Raw genomic sequence first — 19,745 nt, 5'->3', positions numbered from 1 at the left:
TCGATTATAAATGAAAATTGTGAAAAAGACTGAAAGGTGAACAGTATTTCTATATTACTGTGACAAATTACAAAGTCATGTATCACTTGAAAAAAAAAAAACAGACAAAACATGGCGAGTAAACGAAGAACAAAATGTACATAAATTAGGTGTGAAAGGTCGGACATAATGTTGCATTCAGGTTAGACACAATCCCATGTTGAAAGCCAATCAGGTTCCTGCACATCTTCACATATGGGGGAACCAGAAATACTATTTGAGTTTTCGACATAGTCGATGATTTCCTCCGACTTGCAAAACGGCGAAGATGGGCATTCGATTGCTCTTTCAAGTAAATCATTGTTACACTCTCTAATTTCCGAAAAAGATTTAGCAAGTTCGCTAGAGAAGTCTACGATAGTTTGGGTTTCAAACGACATAAAACTGTCAATAATCTTTTCATCTAAGTTGTTGTTGTCGTCGTCTGAAGCCTCAACGTATTGCAGCAAATCAAAGTCAGCGATTTCAGTTTTTGTTGGGAATGACAAGTTTTTTTCCTCGACATCATCACTTTCCAGCACAGCTTTTGTAAGCCAATTTAGAATATCAATTTTTCCTTCTGCTTCCTTGATTTCTATGGTGGGTACTTCTGATCCTGTTGTGTTGGCGACCACGGGTCGTTTGATGGGCAGTTTTTTAACTGATGGAATGGGGAAAAGTACTGACTGTGAATGTCGGCCGTGGTAAACCTTTTCAGTTTGCTTGACTTTAAGTGGACTGCAGGGGATTGCAGAACCAGCATCAGGTGTACAAGCAGTTTCAAAACCATAGATGGGATGTAACCCTGTCCCTGCGGCAGAGGTCCATTAATGAGTGCGGCTGACTCAACAGGATACATCTTTTCTACGGATTGGAAAACCAAATCTTCTTGTACATTAATATTGTGATTGCCTATCAATCTAGCATTCTCAGCTAGAAGACGTTGGTTTTCAGCCCTGAGGTGATTGTTCTGTAAGAACAAACAAATTTATTTATTAACAAACTTGTCCCAATGTTTTCAAAATAGCTTCTCATTACCTCTGCCCTAAGGTTGTTAACAATTTCTTCCAGTTCATCCATTTTGGCTTTTTTCTTATCTCGGGCAGTTTGTGCAGCGACTCTGTTTTTCATTTTCCTACAAGAGAATAAAAGTATTAAATAAGTGCCTTTAGGAATAATGAAATCATTTAGCATTTTTACCTTCTCAAGAATTTTTCTTGTTCAGTCATGTGATCAAGCCTCTGCCTTTTCCTTGCAGGTTGCTTTCGAGAATTATCTTCTCCACTCATTTCACACTCAACTTCTGAACCTTCTCCTGTTGAAGAAGATGAACTGCAAGCAAGTTGCTGTGCTTGGGCCAGGCTCAACGCAGCCTGGCTGCCTGGTTGTATCACGATGATTTGCATGCTGGTGAAGACTTGACGGCTTTTAATAAGTTACACAAATTTTTTTGTTTTAGAATTTGAGTTTCGATCAAGGGCGCTATCTTCGTTGTACTAGTAAAACAATGTAACCGGGACAACAAATCTTTGAAGTCAACATTTCTCAGAGCTGGAATTCAAATGTCTAGAAAAGTCTCGATCACTTCTGATTTTATAAAGACCCTTTTCACTAGGACGTCATTGGCTTTCAGCCAATGGGTGCGCTACAACAGCACAAGGGGCGGAGACATATTCTTGCTGATGCAATGTCCCTTTAACTAAAGTCATACAACAATTTCAAAGCTACAGTGTAAATGGCACTAAACAAATAGAAACATTCCAAGGTAAATATACGATGAATTTATCGATCTCACATATTGTAATGTGCACACAAAATTTCTCAACTGTCGCTTCTGTTTCGCTACAATAGAAAGCGGAGATTTGGGACTAGAACAGTTACGTCAGCCACCTTCAATCTGATGAAACCGAGGACAAAACTGCAGCAATCATGGAAAGGTAAACTCGAAAAAGTACTCGTACAGGATGGAAGCTAAGATCGGGTATATCGGCAAATCGTACCAACTAGTTACTCTTGTAAGTTGAAGGCAATACTGGGGCCTTTCAACTTTGCAAAACAACGTCGTCAGACGTAATCTGAATCTTTGTCCAGAGACGTCAGGTATCGTTGGTGTCTCTTTTCGCTATCAACTGACGCCTCAATACTAAATTTTGATTTTTAAAAATCGTTATTTAAGTCTTAGAAAAAAAAAAAAATAATTGCTATGAAAATAAGCTTACGTAGTCGTACCTCTTGGCAACAGAGAGCAAGGCCACAAAAGGAAAAGACGACAGATAAATATGTGTGTGCATATGTTCATTTTAAACATACCTCCAGGCAAACTGGCAACATAAAAGTGTCTACGACCTTCAAAGTGGCTTGCAGGTAACGCCATCACTTCAATCCCCTATAGCGAATCACATATGAAGATGTGAAATTGCTCGACTTGTTCGACCTTCTGAAAATCTTAGATTTCCTACTATCGAAGTGGCAAAAGATCATGCAATCTTCTGCAATAACTCACTGTTGTCCCATTATTATCACGTGCGAAGGAAAGGCACAGCTTCCCTTAGATACCTGGGGACCTCCCTTTGCCCTGTTGTTCGGAGAAAGACCGTCATCGTGGATGCCTTTTTAGGCATCACGCGGATGTCGCAGTTAAGCAAGTTTTATTTCTCTTCTCGCTGGACAATTTACAATTTTCCGAGTTTTAACTTGCTCCAAACAATTCACAATTATGAAATAGTGAGAACGAAAATGTTGTCCTGCCGATTGAAAGTCCTTACTGGGCATGTACAGCATGGAGAAAAGTTAAACAGTTGTATGGGGGAAAATTCTACTTTGATTTCCCATTGATTTTCCACGTCGAGTAAACATGCTCGACAGATTTTCTTTCTCGCTAGCTGACTCTTCGAGGCTTTCAACAAAAATTATACGTAGGCATCATGTTATGAGGTTTCCATGCTAGAGTTAATCAAGTAGAAACTTTTTGCGCTTCGCTGAGGCATATGCGACGAAGCAGCTGCAAACATTTCTGCTTCGATCACTTGTCGCCCTTACGTAAGTGCATTGATACTTTGTGTTAACGATGGCCAGGAATAGTGTGAACATTTTTCTTTCTTGTAAGTTTTCTTTCCAACCTCCGTAAGCGTCACCTGCTTACATCGATCATAGCTTCGACGGACTGAGCGCATTCAACCATCAAATTTTCCAATCTCTTCGCAACTGTGCCTATAAAAGTTGCAGTTCACCCAAACGGGATAGGGTTTACAATATTAAAAACTACATGCTTGAAAATGTTCTAGTCAATCGCACATACGGTGCGCATGTCACTTGTGTAATTCTGGGTTTTTGCGAAGATATAGAGATATAAAAAATGAGTTTTCAAAAAAAGATTGCATTACTCAAGTTACTTTATGTTTAAGAGATTCCCATGTATACGTTTAGACGAAGAGCATTCAGAACGAAATTCTATTCCAAGTGTGCATGTCTGTTTGCTGGACGCTAAGTACCAAGTTTATTTGGAAACCGATAGCGAGATCTAATGACCTAGTCTCGTTCTCCGGTTCGAGGGCTGATATGGGACCTCTTTCTTTTCGCCATTTCCTTTGATTACCGCAAACTTGATTACCTTCGCTTTCGGAAAGCACGCGTACAACTACGCGGCGCCCAGAGTGATCTTTGTTATCATTTCTCCTATTTTTTTTTTTAGCTCCCATTAAGGGTGTGATGTATGACAGAAAAATCTTGACGCAACGCACTAATAAGAAAGATGGTCGTCAAATAACCATTACGTTTTCCGCGATACGCGCGCTCTGATTCAATAAACCACCAGCAAATTGCAAACGTGTGATTCACATTAAGCACGTACGGAATGATGGCCCTGGTTGCATCACAAATCTGTTTCGATTTTAGTAATATCTTGGTCATTTAAGTTTGAATCATGTCTTGTTTAATTCTTTCAGCTACTACTATTGTAAAATCAAATAGGTTTCTCCAGTCGATTTGATGCCACATGTATGAGACTCGGTATGACGTAATATACGAAGTCCGCAAATGGCTCATTAATTTATCAAAATAATTCATAACTTGCTATGGAATTTTTCTGCGAGGCTTAAATTTCAGTTACCGCTCATTCCATGGTTTTACGTATTTCTTAAGCACAATGACCCAGGCTACGTCCTGCTTTACAAGTCCTTTAAAGAGAACGGATACCATATGAGCTTTCCGGTCCATGTGCTGTATGACACTGTATGCTTAGTGCAAAAGAAAAGCTAATTGAATGAGCTCACCACTCCAAAAAGGTTTGATGTGGTATACACACGTACTCCGTTGTCATGACCAAATAGGACAATAACGCACTGCAGTCGAATAGTTTTTCCATCGTGTGAAAGTTGCCATATGCTTAAAATATATTTGGTTTGACTCCCAGAGGTGCGTGTCACGAGTCTTAAAGCGTATTTTAGATTGAGAATAATCGATCGTTCAGCAGGCCACACAGAATAGGACGGGCCCAAAGTGCATCAATCCACGAAAAATGTCAACAACGTTGTTTTTTGTTTGGTTTTGTTTTAGTTTTTTTTTTTTTTTTTTTTCGTCCACGATATCAGTTTCAGAAATGTTGTTACACGACGTTTCCAGACATTTTACGTAATCGGATTAAATAAAAGGATAGTTTAGTCGACGCTATTCAAAGACAAATCGGTTTTGTAGCGTCATGGACGCATTCGTATCGTAGTCTAACCACAGTAATTTTAGGCTCGATCATTTGGCGTCGTATTCGGTTCCTTTTAAGAGCACCCGTTTATATTTATGCGTGGGTTCTACTCCTGTAAATCACTTTGAGAGGATGTGGAGTCTTAACCAAACGTAACTACGTAAAACGCACACACCGAAGGAAGAAAATCTCCTTCGATCCCAATCTATAAAAATGAAGTAGGTTAGGCGAACCAATCAAAAGGAATTGATGAGCAGCAATTTCTTTTTGCGTCGACATCTTACCCGCTCATTATTTTCCTTTTTTTTTTTTAGTCTGAAATAACATTTGGTTAGCCCTGTCAGGCGGTACTGTCACCATAGATGAACCTATATATACTACACTACTTGGTTGTCTATACATCTTTTCCAAAATATTTGAACAAACCCAGCGGCTATAGCGTAGCAGCACTTTAATCAATAATGTTGAACCAATTTCCCCTTCTATTTTGAAAACATTGAACAGTGGCCTACACATTCCTATACCCTTCACACAAATAAAGTGTCTCGTATAAGCGGAAATTCAATAATTATGTTTGCATGTTTTACAGGAGGGAAAGACACGAGTGTCATTTTCAACTTTAGTTCAAATAAACAAATCTGGCATCGAGCTATTGCGCGCAGTCAACAAAGTACAACTGTCACGTCAGTGCAGCAGCTATTATGACATTCCTACTTAAGGGGTGAGAAGCTCCAACATTATTATCTCGGTCCTGGAATCCTGTTGTAGTTTTAAGCCGTCTAATATATGTAGTTACGTCTGTGCGTAACTAAGCATGCAAATCTAGGAAAAAAGTAAGTTTTGTGCTCTAGTCTTTTATTATTTTTCTTCTTCTAAATGTCTACTTTAATTGAGTGTTTCGAGATCGTTAAGATTATCAAAATCGTTGAGTGTTGCTGTCTTCATTTATAAACAGAGGAAACAAATGCAAAGAATATGCTGTAGAGATCAGACTAGGATGGAATTTTGGGTAAATTCCGATAGCATGATTGCTTGTTTCTAATCAGGAACATTGATCGGAGTTAGTTAATCTTAGGTGCTTCCTATGGCTGGTGATATACCAAAATATACTTAGAAAGCAGGATAAATGCCGTTCATCTCCGTAGGCCATATAAAAGTTGTTTATTGTTGTAGACCTACTAATATTTTCTTTTTGTACACCAACGTGTGACGAAGTCCATTACACGATTGGCTACATAGTCATTTTTTATGCGAATTTCCAAAATATGTATAAATCAATGCAAATGCAATTATTGGCCTACCATAAATTGATTTGACTAGTGTAGTCCTGCGTTGCGTAGCGAATAGATTGGCCAGTTATTACTGCTCTGAGATGCGTGGCAATCTTGCGAGAGTCATCGATCCACGAACTTGTCCATCTCAAAGTTGGTGAAAACCTTGTTTGGCACGACGAGTCGCCATCGGCATTTACATACAACCCACTAAAAGAGTTTTTGTCTATTTTTTTACATCAGTAGTATCAGCGCCGCAGTACAATAGCAGCACTTACCGGATTGGACGAATCTCGTAATAGTGAGAAGAATTTCTCCAATGCGCAGTTTCATCCTAAGAGGATAAACTTACAACTGCTGTTGAGCTACGTTTCACGCTCGAACAGAGCTGTTACTGCTAAATGCACCTAGGCCTCCACGATCTCCGTGAATGGAAAACTGTCAGTAAGGGGGATTTGGTATCCCGAATGTTCACGAACGCCGTCATCACACCCCATGTGTAGGTGGTACGTTGTCGTTCTGCCCTCATCTGAATGTAAAGAGAGAGAGACATGTTTGAACTGATAAGAAAAAGGAAGTTTTAAAATTGATGTCTGTCAACTTCGACCGCGCTTTCCGGTTGATTCGTTCGTCTACACGACGCCAACGCGTACATCAGCGTCGAGTAAAAATTTGGTCGTCCTAGTCAGTTTGAACAGAATGAAATCTTTTATGATTGCTTAATATTCACGTACATGTACTATAATCACAGGAGTTTAGTGTGTGCGAATGCGTACCACGGTTTTTATGTTTCTTTTCTAAAGCGAAACCTGACAGACTAGTAAATATATAGTGATGAACGAATCGTGCACTCCCGCATAGCGTTTTAAAATGCATAGGCGGCAGACATTCACCACGTCTGTCTCTGTCCGTCAAGTCAACACAATTGCGGCTTTTCAATTATTAAAACCGGAAAAAATGCTTCCCTTCATACGCTTAGCGTATGAACATACAGTGATGACGTGGATATGAGTAAATTAATGAGAATCCTATATTGCCCTAACGGTTTTCAACCGAAATGGGTGATCAACGTCTATCAATCCATGCACGTTTGGCGATTGCTTCCCGAGGCACGAAAAAATAAAACCAAAAAGAGTAAGCAAAGTTTATTGGAAGAGACTGTAGAAATATTGACAAACTGCTTGAATATACAGTTTTATACGACGAGTAGACGACAGCAGCGAGGCAGCATGCTCCTGTTTGTGTGGGAGGATGACGAGAATTGGCTGCGACGGAGTGTGCGCCGACCACCTCTGAGCGAGCTCGTTTTCGTCCTCGTTTCTCTGTCGGCCACTGAAGCAAACCAGTGTTCAGTCCGTGCTGACGCTTTCGACTGTCGAGGCTGATCTCTTTCTCTGTTTCTCAGTCACAGAACCTGTGGCCTCCAAAGCTCTCGTTCTTTCACTTCGCAATAGCCTTACCTTGACTTCCAAAATAACAGCAGTCAACAACAACAAAAAAATACCCGAAATAATTCCCACTTCACAAAAATACCCCGCATTTTAGGCCAGAGCCCATTCGTGCTAGTGCCGCCAGATTCGGTTCTTTTCCGCGCAGATGCGGACAAGGTGAGTGCGCGTGATGAGTCCCAATCGCACGGTGTGACAACGGTGTGTCCAATTTCAGGCAAAAGATGGCGACTTTTAGCTCTCCCTTATTAAGTCCACAAGTTAATGCCAATTGACTTAACGGACTATTTTTGATTGAGCTCTAGTAGATTGCTAGAGACGAGGACGTGAATCTTTTTCTCCAAAAACAGAGTGTATTTTTGTGAAAACTCTGATGGGATTGCTATCGACGCAACAGACGCTAACAACTGTGTCACCATAAATACTCTTGGCAAGTGTGTGTTTACATATGTTTAATTAGACATAGATTTTCTTTTCTGAAGAGAAGGAAAGAAAATTTAAGGATTTCAGAGAGGAACAAAAGAGTTGCGATCAGTTATTGTAAGCGGTTCTCAAATCCACGGTCGCTTCCAGTACCAAGCCCATCAACTCCAGCATAGTGAGATTGTTGTTTTGCTGTGATTTTTCGATACACACAGAAGGTCAATTGAAGATGGCTGACCTAGAAGCAGTGTTGGCTGATGTCAGCTATCTGATGGCAATGGAGAAAAGCAAATGCACTCCTGCAGCCCGTGCTAGCAAAAAAATCATACTTCCCGACCCAAGGTAAACAACCACTCACCTTTCATCTTTGCAGCTGAACTATGGTTACCAATGTATTTATTTTCATTGTTTTTTTTTTGTTCTTTCTCAAAATTAGTGTCAGAAGTGTTACCCAAAAGTATTTAGAAAAAATTGGAGAAGTCAATTTTGATAAGATCTTCAACCAACGATTAGGTAATTGTCAGATACCTTACATTGAAGCTATGTATTTTAATCATAATTGGCCAATTGTTTAGGTTTTCTACTTTTTAAACAATACTGCGAGGAAGTCAGCGACGAACCTATACCTCAGTTAGCGTTCTACGAAGAGGTAAACAATTTTTTCCTAATCATATTGGGGTCATTTTTTTGTTAGTGGAGCAACCGAGCGTGTTGCTGGCGTTATGGCATTTGGTATCTTTTTTTCTGGCACGAGTGACGCATGGATATTAGCTGTTTGAGGTATTAGTCGGATATTACAATTTTATCCAGATGATAAGACGAGAAAAAAAAAAAGATAGAACATGAAAAAGATAATGGCCAAAAGGAAGGTTGCGGTGGATTACACGTCATTCATTCCGACAACTTCTCTGCGTTGTTAATCCACGTGATCTTTTGATTCCGCTGGTAGATTACTTTACGTCCCGGGATTTCCGCAGTCTTTCGTTTTGTTTTTATTTATTTTTTCTGGTGTGGAAAGACGGGGAAGGATTTTTTTTTCCTCACGTCCTTTGGGTAGCAGCTCTTAACTTGCTTGTCTTTTGTCCTCGCATTTTTCCTTGTCCAGCCGCGGGCTTTGTTTATTTGACTGGCCTCTCTACCAACGAGCTACTCCAGCTTTCCACAAGGATCTTTCTGTCTACTGCAGCCATCTTCTTTTTCACGTCTCTCTTCGTCGTCTTTTCTTATTCCGGCACTGAAAAAAGAAGCCAAAGAGGAAGAAAAGCGAAGACGAGTGTATGCACACACGCGCACGTCTTAGTTTTCCTACTTCTCCTTCTCCTGTTCTATCCCCCCCCCCCCTGTTCTTCCACGATGATATACAGGATGGCCGATCAATAAAACGAGGACGTCTCCGGTTCCGGGAAGTTGTGTTATGGGGATAGAGTATATAAAAAAGTTAAGAAAAAAAAGCGAAAAAAAAGAAGAATCACCGATAAAAAATTTTAAATTGAAAGTTAAAAAAAAAAAAAAAAACGAGAAAAAGAAAGTAATGATATAAATTGTATCTGCGCCAGACATTGTTGAATATCTCCATATTTGTCTCGTCTCTACTTTTTTTTTTCCGATTCCGCGGAGGAAAAGTAAAAGGAGGTTATTGAATTCACCGACACATCTGTCGGCACGTGACTTGTGTCCCACACAGTTTCATATATATATCGAGTTTCAAAATCTTTGAAGCTGTTGGCTCAGACTGTCTTTCTTTCACGGTCGCAAGGCTGGATGCAATCCATTGGGTTCGCGCGTGCGGGCCGTTATCGACCCAAAAAAATTAATTTCCTCATCATCCTTTTGCTCTTTCTCAAGCTCATCTTTTCCTCTCCATTTATCTTCTATCCAATTTCGATGATGATGACGATCCAGCTAACGCGTAAGAAAATTTAGACATGGCGCAACGCTTTGTTGTTTTGTAAATAAGAAAACCAGGCAGCCCTCGTTCGCTTCAAACAGAGGAGAGGAAAATCCAATCGGTTCCATTTTAGATTCAATCTCAACGTTGATTGACGAGCATACACAATCCTTTGCTCGTTTGGGCTTCTTAAAAAAAAATTTCAATCAAGCCCATCATTGTCTCCTATTTTTCCTGGAAAATTTCACATTGAATCATTTCGACGTGAGAAGCATCGGCTTAGAAGAGATGTGGAACGTATTCATTTCAATAAACTGCTGAACGTTTAAATATCAACAAACTAAGGAAGGAATGCGATGGATGTGAATGAAGGGAAACGAGCTCAGGGTCGATTGATGTGCTGGTGGCCATAGGAATTTGATTTGTCTGTAAAAATATGTTGGCGTTTGCAAGACAAAGCAGCACGCTCACGGAGCTGGATTAGCGATGGTTTTGGCAGCTGGATCGCGAATTTTTTCTAATGTTTTTGGCCTGTCCAAAATTATGCACTCTATTTTGGGGGTTGTGACGTGTTTACTGCTCGCCGTTTTGTTTTTTTGTTTTTGCCTACGCAAGACGTATACCTGGTGTTTTCTTCGCCGTTGGGGGAAAACAGAAAATGTTTCTTTTCATTTAGCAGTAAATTTATTCTACGTAGCTACCCAATAGCCCAACCGATTCCTCTCTGTCATCGATATAGGTACTTCGGCTGCCCGGAAGTCATTTTTCTGATCCACTCGGCTGTCCTTTTGCGCCTCTACTTCTGGGCCTTGCTGGATCGCACTCTAGACCCCCGAAGGGATAATGGATCTTGTTGTTTTGAAAGTTGCATCTCTGGTATCTCCTTTACGCTTTCGAAGCCCAGTCAGCTTTTCTCTCTAATGACAAACTTTTCTTTTCCTTTTTGTTTCTATCACGGAAATAAGGGGGGGGGGGGAATACGAAGGATGTTCCTATTTATTTATTTTCTTCTCGATGCCCTAGAAGCTTGCGGGTATTGGCTTCCGGATTTTCTGTCCGATACGTCCATTCCTGCGTCCTTTCGGATCGGAAGTCCTTAACGGGCGCGACAGCGAATCGCTGATGCGGACAGCTTCTAATTGCTCGCGCCGTCTGTCAACCATCAGCGGCCGTTGGGAAATGAGAGAGGCCCGTTGCGCACGAACCTTGTAGGATCCGATCGATTTACTCTGGAAAGTCGCAGATGAGTGGGTTTGTGAAGCAGCGAAAGCCTAAGCGACAATGAAGACCGAAAAGCTTCTTCGAAGCCTTTAGAAACAGGAGTATATCATAAAAAGAGGAAGGAATTATTTGATTGAATCGGTTTTTCGTGTTCGTGCCTCATGTTTCCTTTGACGTTTCAAAGGGTGGGCTAGAGAATTTACAGTTCGACGCACAAGAGAATCTAGAAAACAGAAAGAAAAAAAAATGATTGATTTGCCACACTAGTAGGTTTTGGACTGAGTGGAGGCGACAGTCGAGTTGGTGCTTAACTGACTGCCAAGGAGTCGGGAACATAAATGAAAAATAATTAAATTTTTTCGTCTGTTTTTTTTTTTTTTTGTTTTTGTTGACATTTTCAGATCAAACGTTACGAGAAACTGGAAACAACAGAAGAGAGGCGGAAACTTGCCCGGGAGATTTACGACAACTTTATCATGAAGGAACTACTCTCGCATACACACGTAACACTACTTCGTAATTTCACTGTTGTTCTCCGTGTGCCCTCACCCGCTTTGGGGTCTCTTTACGCCAATTTGAACGCGTTGAATTGATCTGATTAAGCTTGTTGTGGTTGTCCTAGTTTCCCCCTTCTATATCGTGCGTGTACAGTAGGAGTAGTCGTGTGTCGTCTCGCCTTTTCCCTGGCTAACGAGGCAAACACGAAAGTGATGACAGCAAAAGTGTTCACGTGATAGAATGGCGGGATGATGACGATGTCCCGGTAAACGTCAGAAAGTCGAATGAATTACAAACAAGGGCGGGACCAGGAGTTTGACGTTCGATTTAAACTGACTGGATTCCATAGAATGCAGAGGAGGAGAGTTTGGCAAACCAGAAAGCAATATCATCATGTCATCTTTGACACAAACTTCGCCCATAAAAAAAAAAAAAAAAAAATCTGTCGAATGGCGAAAAAGACATAATTTCGTCTGTTAATGGTTTTCCTTCTGTCCAAACGATCGTGTGCTAATGTCACATTTTCTGGCGAAGGATCCAGGACGTTGAATGAAAGAGCGGGTACAGTGGCAAAGCGCAGTGAAAATGAAATGTCCCAGTTCGATCCATTTTCATGGTGCGTTAGTGACCCCTTTCGGTAGACATCCGTTAACATTAAAATGGTCGTTTTGAACGATTCTTGTTTCTTTCCCTTTTTAACATTTTTACTTTTCCTTTCTTTTTTTTTATTGTTCCAACCCTTCCATTTACAATTGTGCTGTACGTTTGGTTGACGCAGACGTATTCCAAAGATTCTGTGGCGCACGTCCAGAAATACTTGACCAAAAATGAAGTCCCGGTTCATCTCTTTGAGGTAAATAGGATTCACTTCCTTTCTTTTTATTTTTTCTCCAGTAGTGACAATTTTGCATTGTCTTTGTAGCCTTACATCGACGAGATCTTTGTTCGTTTGCGAGGCGATATCTTTCGAAAGTTTGTCGAAAGCGACAAGTACACCCGTTTCTGCCAGTGGAAGAATCTCGAACTCAACATCCAGGTATTTCTTTAAAAAATAAGAAAATGGAAATGAAAATTGACCAAGGCATCTGTTGTATTGTCGGTGGCCGTCATGATTGCCCTTTCTCTTTTGCATGTGGTTGCAGTTGACCATGAACGATTTCAGCGTTCACAGAATCATCGGTCGTGGTGGATTTGGTGAGGTCTACGGCTGCCGGAAGGCCGACACGGGCAAAATGTACGCCATGAAATGCCTGGACAAGAAACGCATCAAAATGAAACAAGGCGAAACGTTGGCTCTCAACGAGCGTATTATGCTCTCATTGGTCAGCACCGGTGTAAGTAGAAAACATAATCTTGAATTCTTTTTGTTTTTATTTTATTTTGTTTCCTTCGCCGTTTGCCCACTTTTCCAAACTGAATCAAAATCCGAGGATTATTTTCCTCCTTTTTGTTGTAGTTGTTCTCTCTTGTTGCGGGAATCGAGGACTGTCTTTTTCTCTGGGTTTTTGCCGTCTGAACAACTGTTCAAAATGTGAATGGGCTAGGCCGTAAAGAGCGGAATTTCTATGGAAAGGATCGGAACGCCCGTTTGCGTGACTTCAAGGCTTACGCACTGTACGATGCTCGTGTGCAATTTCTCCTTGTGGGGTGAGTTGAAGGGTGAGGGGAATGGTGATTGAATGCGTTGCATAAAAGAAAGGAAAAAAAAGAGAGATATCAATGAATATTCACGCTCGAGTTATGACCGACCGAGGGTTAGGAAAAGAGAGACGGGACTGTCAAAAATAGTAGTGGAAGTAGTGGCCGCCGAATTTCAGTTGAATAAATAAGGAGAACAAGTTCCAACTAAGAAAGGATGCATTTCCAAATGAAGAAAGAAAAAAAAAACTGCTTTTTTCGTCTTCTTTCTGCGTCGAATTTTTCGCTCCAGCTCCCATTTCTCTGTCGCAGTCAAGCAGAGAGAAGGAAGAGAGGAAATTGAAAGATAACAATCTGCCAAGTCGTCGTCGGGGAAATGGCGCGCTGCCTTCGAGTCAATAGAGAATCGGAAAAATACGAGCGAAAAAGAATATACTAAGACCAGGCGACCAACGAGTTTTTGTAGATCGACCTAATAAAAAAGAACAATCATAAACGAAGCAGCTTTTCCGTTTTGTTTGTTTTTTTGTAAGAATTTTTCCAATTCAAGTTCATCCTTTCTAACTGCTTAATACGCGTGTCGTTCCAAACTTTCGCCACTTCACGGTTTAATTTTGATTTATGTCGACCAGAGTCTTTTTCCAGTTTTATTTTTGAAAAAAGTTGTTTGGTTCTTTTCATAACGTTCCTTTTCCCCCCGCAACTTTGCAGGCGGACTGCCCGTTTATTGTCTGCATGACTTATGCGTTCCACACGCCGGATAAGCTCTGCTTCGTCCTGGATCTGATGAACGGCGGCGACCTGCACTATCATCTCTCTCAACACGGTGTCTTCAACGAACAGGAGATGCGTTTCTACGCCGCCGAAGTCATCCTAGGTAACCCTGATTTTCGTTTTTTGTGTGTGTGTGTGTGTGTGTTGCCCATCGTTTCTGCCTTTCGTGGCTTGTTTATTTTTACCGCTGTCATTAAGGAGGTAATAGGTCCCGTCCGCTACACGGGCGGAAAGATTACATAGGCGAAAAACGGGCAAGCGCAAAAGGTGGACCATTTTCCTTTAAAAAATGTTGAAAATAGCTCCCAAAAAGAAAAGGGAAACTTTGAATTTCTCTTTCCTATTTAAATAATAGTCTGAATAGAGAATAGCTACTATTTTTGGTGTAATCAGGGCTAGAAAAAGATGCTATCCCAATGGTACTGCGTAACGTACAGCTAAGGGTGGAGGGGACGGCCGTACAAATAAATCAGCCATATTGACCGAGGTGGAGATATAGAGCCGACGGTCTCATGGCGAAGATCGAATCGAGCCCATTTCACGTCATTACCCCAGTCGGTATATAATACGTATAGTACAACATGTCTCTTTTCTCTCTTTCTCGCTATCTTACGTGCTTTGTTGTGCGAAGCGCAGACGCGGCCATCACGAAGAGAAAGGCAAAAAAGGAATAAAATGATAGAGACAAGCAAAGAATGGGAGAAGCCAAGAAAACAAAAGAGGGGCAAAAAAGTGAGTTGGAAGATAAAGAGAGCAACTCTTGGTCCCCTCCGTCTCGTTCGCCTGCCCCCTTACAGCCACAAAAGAAGTAGCTTTATCTGAATAGAGTACCGTGGCCCATAGTCACGGACGTCTATGTTGCCCTGGTAACGACCAGACTACCAAATGTGTGTGAGCCATTGGTCCCCGCTTGTATTCAATTATTTAGTTTCGAATGCTATTTTCTTGTTGAATGACGAGAATAGGAAAGATCGCGGGAAGAAAAAAAAAAAAACGATAAATTGCGGAGAATTATAGGAAACATTTCTCAAATTTTTTGTTTGGATGAGAAATGGAACAGCAAACGCTGGATGGTCTACCATAGCAGCGGGTGCTGGTGAAATAGCCGATCGATATTTTTGACATGCAAGTTGTATATGCGTCTCTACTCGTCAGTTGTGTCGATATCAGTGATGTCCTTATTTTCTATTTTAAATCTATTTTGTCTTTTCCTTTTTTCCTTTTTTTTTTTTTTTGTAAAGGTCTGGAACACATGCACAGGCGGTTCATCGTCTACCGCGACTTGAAACCAGCCAATATCCTTCTCGACGAGCACGGACACGTCCGCATTTCGGATTTGGGATTGGCTTGCGATTTCTCCAAGAAGAAACCACACGCTAGCGTGTAAGTTGACCGTAGTCGTCAGTGATGATGTTTCCCATCCGGAAAGAGGGCGAGAGGGAATCGATGGGACGGAATAAAAGATCGATTGTGTGACATAACGGATGTGACAGTTTCCCCCCACCGCATTTCCATAGTGAATTGATGTAGGATAGAAGTCGAGACAACGAGCAGTGGGGCAGGGAACAGGAGGATTGGCTAGTCGAATGAGTGAGCCTTTTCAAAAGATGATGGTAGATTCCCCACAAATTGGGATATGATGACTCATTGTTCATTAAGCTTTCGGGGTCGTGGAATGCGAGAATAGAAGAATCGATGTTGTCTTTGTTTGCAAGAGAAATTGGCCCCGAGGTTCAGGAATCCCGGCGTCGTTGCTATCGACCTGCCACCAACAAAACAATCCGACAACGTAGCATAACTGTCTTGGCAAGTCTTGCAATCACGCTCACGATTTCCAAAAGTTCTCCAACACACATATACGCCACACGCTGGTGCTAATTAAAAAAAAAAAACGGAGAAGAATATGGAGGGGGGGGGGAACGACGGCCAACATTTCATCGTTTTGATGGCACGCTTCTTTTTTTTTCTTTCGTTTTACGATACAACCCTTGCTCGTTGCCATTAAAGCCGTCAGCGGATTCCGGTCTCCCTGAGGCTAGTCGATGATGTGTATGCCCAACTGTTCGATTGACATTCGAACATCACGTGACTAGGGCGGATGCTGCGTGATGCATTTGGCCCGTCGAATGTTTTAACCCGCCTCTATTTCATTTCTAACGAGTTTCTTGGGTGTGTTTATTTGTGTCTTTTTTTGTTTATTTATGCATTGGCTTTGTTTATCTATTCATTCGTTACTGTATTGCAGGGGAACGCACGGTTACATGGCGCCCGAAGTATTGTCTAAAGGCACGGCCTACGATTCCAGCGCCGATTGGTTCAGCTTCGGTTGCATGCTGTACAAACTGCTCAAAGGCCATTCGCCGTTCCGGCAGCATAAGACGAAAGACAAACACGAGATCGACCGGATGACGTTGACTATGGTATACATAATCATTTTTTCGCTCTTCCGTGCGCGCGCGCCCTCTTTACTCTATATCGCGTTTACTCTCTAAGTTATTACATATGTACATAAAAAAGTGTGTGTGTGTGTGTGTATAAAAAAAAAGAAAAGGGCGAATGGGAGAAAGTAGAGCAGAAGATGTCGGTAGCGATACAAGACGGGTAGAGAGAAAAAGCGATTTCGTTGTGCTGCCGCCCTTTTGTCCCTCGAGCGTTTCACGCTTTTGATGTCGACATCAACGAAGACATTCAAAAGGAAAGACATGATTTACTTTGAGCAAGTTGATACAATGTCTACATTCGGATCGGCTCACACGTTCGTATACGTCCGTGTCTGTGTATGGTGTAACGTATATTTCATAAACAAGGCGGAGAAACACATAGCTATTGGAGTGGAAAACAAATGAAAGTCGAATAGAAGATATATGTATCCGATAGAATGCGAATCGATTGTTAATGCTTTTGGTTCGTTTCCATTTTTTTTTTTTCGATTGGCTGATGGGCACAATAGAACGTCGAGCTGCCGGACAACTTCTCCAACGAGCTGAGAACTTTGCTCGAAGGGCTACTCCACCGTGACGTCGACAAACGACTCGGTTGCCGGGGAAGAGGGTAAGAATGTATATTTAAAAACATGTTTGGGTTGATCAAGTTTTGATGGTGGTTGCGATCGATCGATATTAATATGTCATGGCGCATTATTACAGAGCGGAAGAAGTCAAAAGCCATCCGTTTTTCCTTGGTGTCGACTGGCAGCAAGTCTACATGCAAAAATATCCGCCACCTCTGGTTCCGCCTCGAGGCGAAGTCAACGCTGCTGACGCTTTCGATATTGGATCCTTTGACGAGGAAGACACGAAGGGATACAAGGTACGATTGGCTAGAAGTAAAGCCCGTCATGACGTCCGCCTCATATCGATCCCCGGCGCCATTCAAACGCTGAATCATTCATCTAATCCTTTGGTTTATTTCCTCCCCCAGTTGACCGAGAAGGATCAGGAGCTCTACCAGAATTTTCCGCTGGTCATTTCTGAGCGTTGGCAGGCGGAAGTGTCTGACACGGTCTTTGAGACGATCAACCAGGAAGCTGACAAAGCCGAGGCCAAAAAGAAATCCAAACACCGGAAATTCGATCTCGACGAGAAAGGTCGGTTGTTCGTTTTTGACAGACGACAAACGGCTTTGTTGTTGGTTTTTTTAACCCGTGCAAGTCCCGCATCGGATTGCCAACAGCCCAGTAGACAGACAACCAAAATTGGTTCTTGCATGAATAAGTAGATCAAGCGGAGGCTGCTGCCTAAATACTTTCCTCCTTTTCATCCTATGCGCTACAAAGCTCACATGTCGGTTCTTTGCCCACCGAGAAAACAATTCGATCTCCGTTGGCCTCTCGTCCTTTGTTCTTTCTTCCTATGTCAATGAATCATTGGTTTGGTCAAAGTGCTCTAACCTGGACCGTGTTTCAACTTCATTGGATCGTCCTACAAGTGGCTTCATTGTTGTTTGTGAGCAGCAGGGCTGACCTTTTCGGGTTAGCCTTGTGTCAGTCCTAGTCTTCTTAATCGATTCGCGCTAGCCTTTGAGCTTCGTCTTGCAGTTACACAACTGCCGTGATGTGTTTTTTTTTAAATTCCATTCTGGTTTGGATTACCCTATCGCAAGTGTCTTGTTTATTTGACAGTCCTAGTTCAGTTTTATTTTATTTTATTGGTTTTGTTTTTTGGCGTTTCGCATTCAATAGATTCCGACTGCATCCTACATGGGTATATCAAAAAGTTGGGCGGACCTTTCGCTTCGGCTTGGCAGACCAGATACGCCCGTCTGTATCCCAACAGATTGGAATTACACTATGAATCGTCTAGTACCAAACCGGAACTGGTTTTGATGGATCACGTAGAAGAAATCAATTCTGAACTGACGACCTTCAAGGGCGAACAGAGCATCCTTCTTCGTACAAAAGAAGGCGGTCGCGTTGTGCTCACAAATCAGGTACTTAATCTTTATTGACCTTCTACGGAGGTGATCAAAGTCAAGCTCCCATTCACTATCCTGACTTTTTTCTATTTTATTTTTGTAAAATTTTCTATCGAATCAAGGACGAAATTGGCCTGAAAGAATGGCTTCATTCCTTACGAACGGCACACAAAGGCTCGGTTGAGTTGCTGGCCAATATGGCACGCAAGGCCGGTAAGATCTACGGAACGGACATGGACGCCAACAACCGTCAACTCACCCTGCACAACAGTCCCCTGGCCTCGAGGAGCACCAATGGCACTTAAGCGATCCTTGTCACGAGGCGTTTCAAGGGAAGGAGGAAAGAGAAATTTAAACAAAATTGAAGAAGAAAGCGGATGAAAAGGTAGAGAGGGGTAATGAAAGGAATCCGGGCAAAGAATCTGTAGACCGATTGTATTGCATTCGATCTTTGAAGACGAACGGAGCAGAAATGGGGGACAGGCATCCATTCAATTTGTACTCTTTCAACTGCAAACCACTCCATACGGTGGGCGAAAAAGATTGATATTGATTGGCTGATTTACTAGTCCCTTCCCAAATTGCATTGGACCCTCTTTATTTTATCTGTTTTTATGTTTTATTATTATTTGTTTTATTTTTTCGTCAGCTGCTTTTCTTCTCTTAGTTACTCTCCCTCACTTCGTTGGACGTGACACGCATTATTGCCTTCACGCTACGCACTATGCTTGACAAAATCGGAAGTAGGCCTGACTGAGAAATTGGGCCCACACGAGAGAGGTAAAGGGTCCGGCCCCTGACCAAAGTAGACGATGCTTTTTAAGAGGGCATTGAGATTGAATCCCTATGGCCATTAATTTCTTTCCTTTTGCTATTTTTTCTCCTTCATTTTGTGTTTAATTCTGCATGACTGATATTATTCTTCATTTCCCAATTCAATTTTGTGTGGTGGGGACCGTCGCTCTTTTTCGTTCTTGAACAAAGATGTCAAACGACAAATGTCTTGTTGAGTTTACCCTTCGCTGTGCACACATTCTGAAAGTTTAATTATTTTTTGACAATTAACGAAAGCTGGGAGATTTAAGTCGTCGCAAGTTATCGATTTGCACGAAATCGTGATGAGAGGTGAATGCCGCTTTTCTTTTATCCTTTTTATTTCTGTTGGGAAAAGTCCTAGTCGACACGCACTTTCGCGAGCATCCCCACCCGTGTGTACACATTGTACAGAAAAAAAAACAAAAAAAAACAAAAAACAAAAATCACTTCTTTTTATTTCTTCTGCGCCGCCATCCCAGTGTGTCGTCAAAAACAACACCTGGCGTCGCGTGAGAGATTGATTCTCGCACACGTCGAATGATCAAACGCACGCAAAGTGGGCCGTGATGGATATAATGGCCCAGTGACTGTTTACTTATCTTCTTCTATATCTCTTTATGGCTTTTTTTCTGCCCTCTGAA

At 41.7% G+C, this 19,745-nt stretch overlaps 2 protein-coding genes across 4 annotated transcripts; one reads left to right on the top strand and one right to left on the bottom strand.

The window, feature by feature from the left end:
• Window positions 1–30: 30 nt before the first annotated feature.
• LOC116918010 (X-box-binding protein 1) lies at window positions 31–1,591 on the bottom strand. The gene is made up of 3 exons (XM_032923654.2): window positions 1,219–1,591; window positions 1,057–1,153; window positions 31–988 (listed from the first exon to the last, which is right to left on the bottom strand). Exons 1-3 carry the CDS (start codon window positions 1,422–1,424, stop codon window positions 614–616), a joined length of 678 nt encoding a protein of 225 aa, XP_032779545.1. The 5' UTR covers window positions 1,425–1,591; the 3' UTR covers window positions 31–613.
• A 56-nt stretch (window positions 1,592–1,647) lies between these two features.
• LOC116917985 (G protein-coupled receptor kinase 1) lies at window positions 1,648–19,547 on the top strand. Of its 3 annotated transcripts, XM_045180627.1 has the most exons (17): window positions 1,648–1,783; window positions 1,870–1,955; window positions 8,072–8,198; window positions 8,293–8,369; window positions 8,432–8,505; window positions 11,367–11,468; window positions 12,242–12,316; window positions 12,386–12,499; window positions 12,606–12,797; window positions 13,813–13,978; window positions 15,117–15,258; window positions 16,121–16,295; window positions 16,826–16,926; window positions 17,022–17,184; window positions 17,296–17,461; window positions 18,056–18,303; window positions 18,411–19,547. In XM_045180627.1, the coding sequence occupies exons 2-17, from the start codon at window positions 1,919–1,921 to the stop codon at window positions 18,591–18,593; spliced, it is 2,142 nt and encodes a 713-aa protein (XP_045036562.1). In that variant the 5' UTR covers window positions 1,648–1,783; window positions 1,870–1,918; the 3' UTR covers window positions 18,594–19,547. The 3 variants fall into 3 exon arrangements, with proteins under 3 accessions (XP_045036562.1, XP_032779508.2, XP_045036572.1); XM_032923617.2 differs by having other exon boundaries at window positions 1,778–1,955; XM_045180637.1 differs by lacking the exon at window positions 11,367–11,468 and having other exon boundaries at window positions 1,778–1,955.
• The last annotated feature ends 198 nt before the right edge of the window (window positions 19,548–19,745 follow it).

The sequence above is a fragment of the Daphnia magna genome, linkage group LG1, assembly GCF_020631705.1.
Source record: "Daphnia magna isolate NIES linkage group LG1, ASM2063170v1.1, whole genome shotgun sequence".
In the NCBI taxonomy this organism is placed as follows: Eukaryota; Metazoa; Arthropoda; class Branchiopoda; order Diplostraca; family Daphniidae; genus Daphnia; species Daphnia magna.
This window is presented reverse-complemented; position numbering and strand designations above follow the sequence as displayed.

Bases quoted from the DNA above. Each gene is read 5' to 3' on its own strand.
- LOC116918010 (XM_032923654.2), bottom strand. From the start codon at position 1,424: ATGCAAATCATCGTGATACAACCAGGCAGCCAGGCTGCGTTGAGCCTG. The intron at 1,154-1,218 runs GTAAAAATGCTA...ATTCTCTTGTAG, and splicing joins CAAGAAAAATTCTTGAGAAG to GAAAATGAAAAACAGAGTCG. The intron at 989-1,056 runs GTAATGAGAAGC...TTGTTCTTACAG, and splicing joins TTAACAACCTTAGGGCAGAG to AACAATCACCTCAGGGCTGA.
- LOC116917985 (XM_045180627.1), top strand. From the start codon at position 1,919: ATGAAACCGAGGACAAAACTGCAGCAATCATGGAAAG. The intron at 12,317-12,385 runs GTAAATAGGATT...TTGTCTTTGTAG, and splicing joins TCCCGGTTCATCTCTTTGAG to CCTTACATCGACGAGATCTT. The intron at 17,185-17,295 runs GTACGATTGGCT...TTCCTCCCCCAG, and splicing joins AAGACACGAAGGGATACAAG to TTGACCGAGAAGGATCAGGA.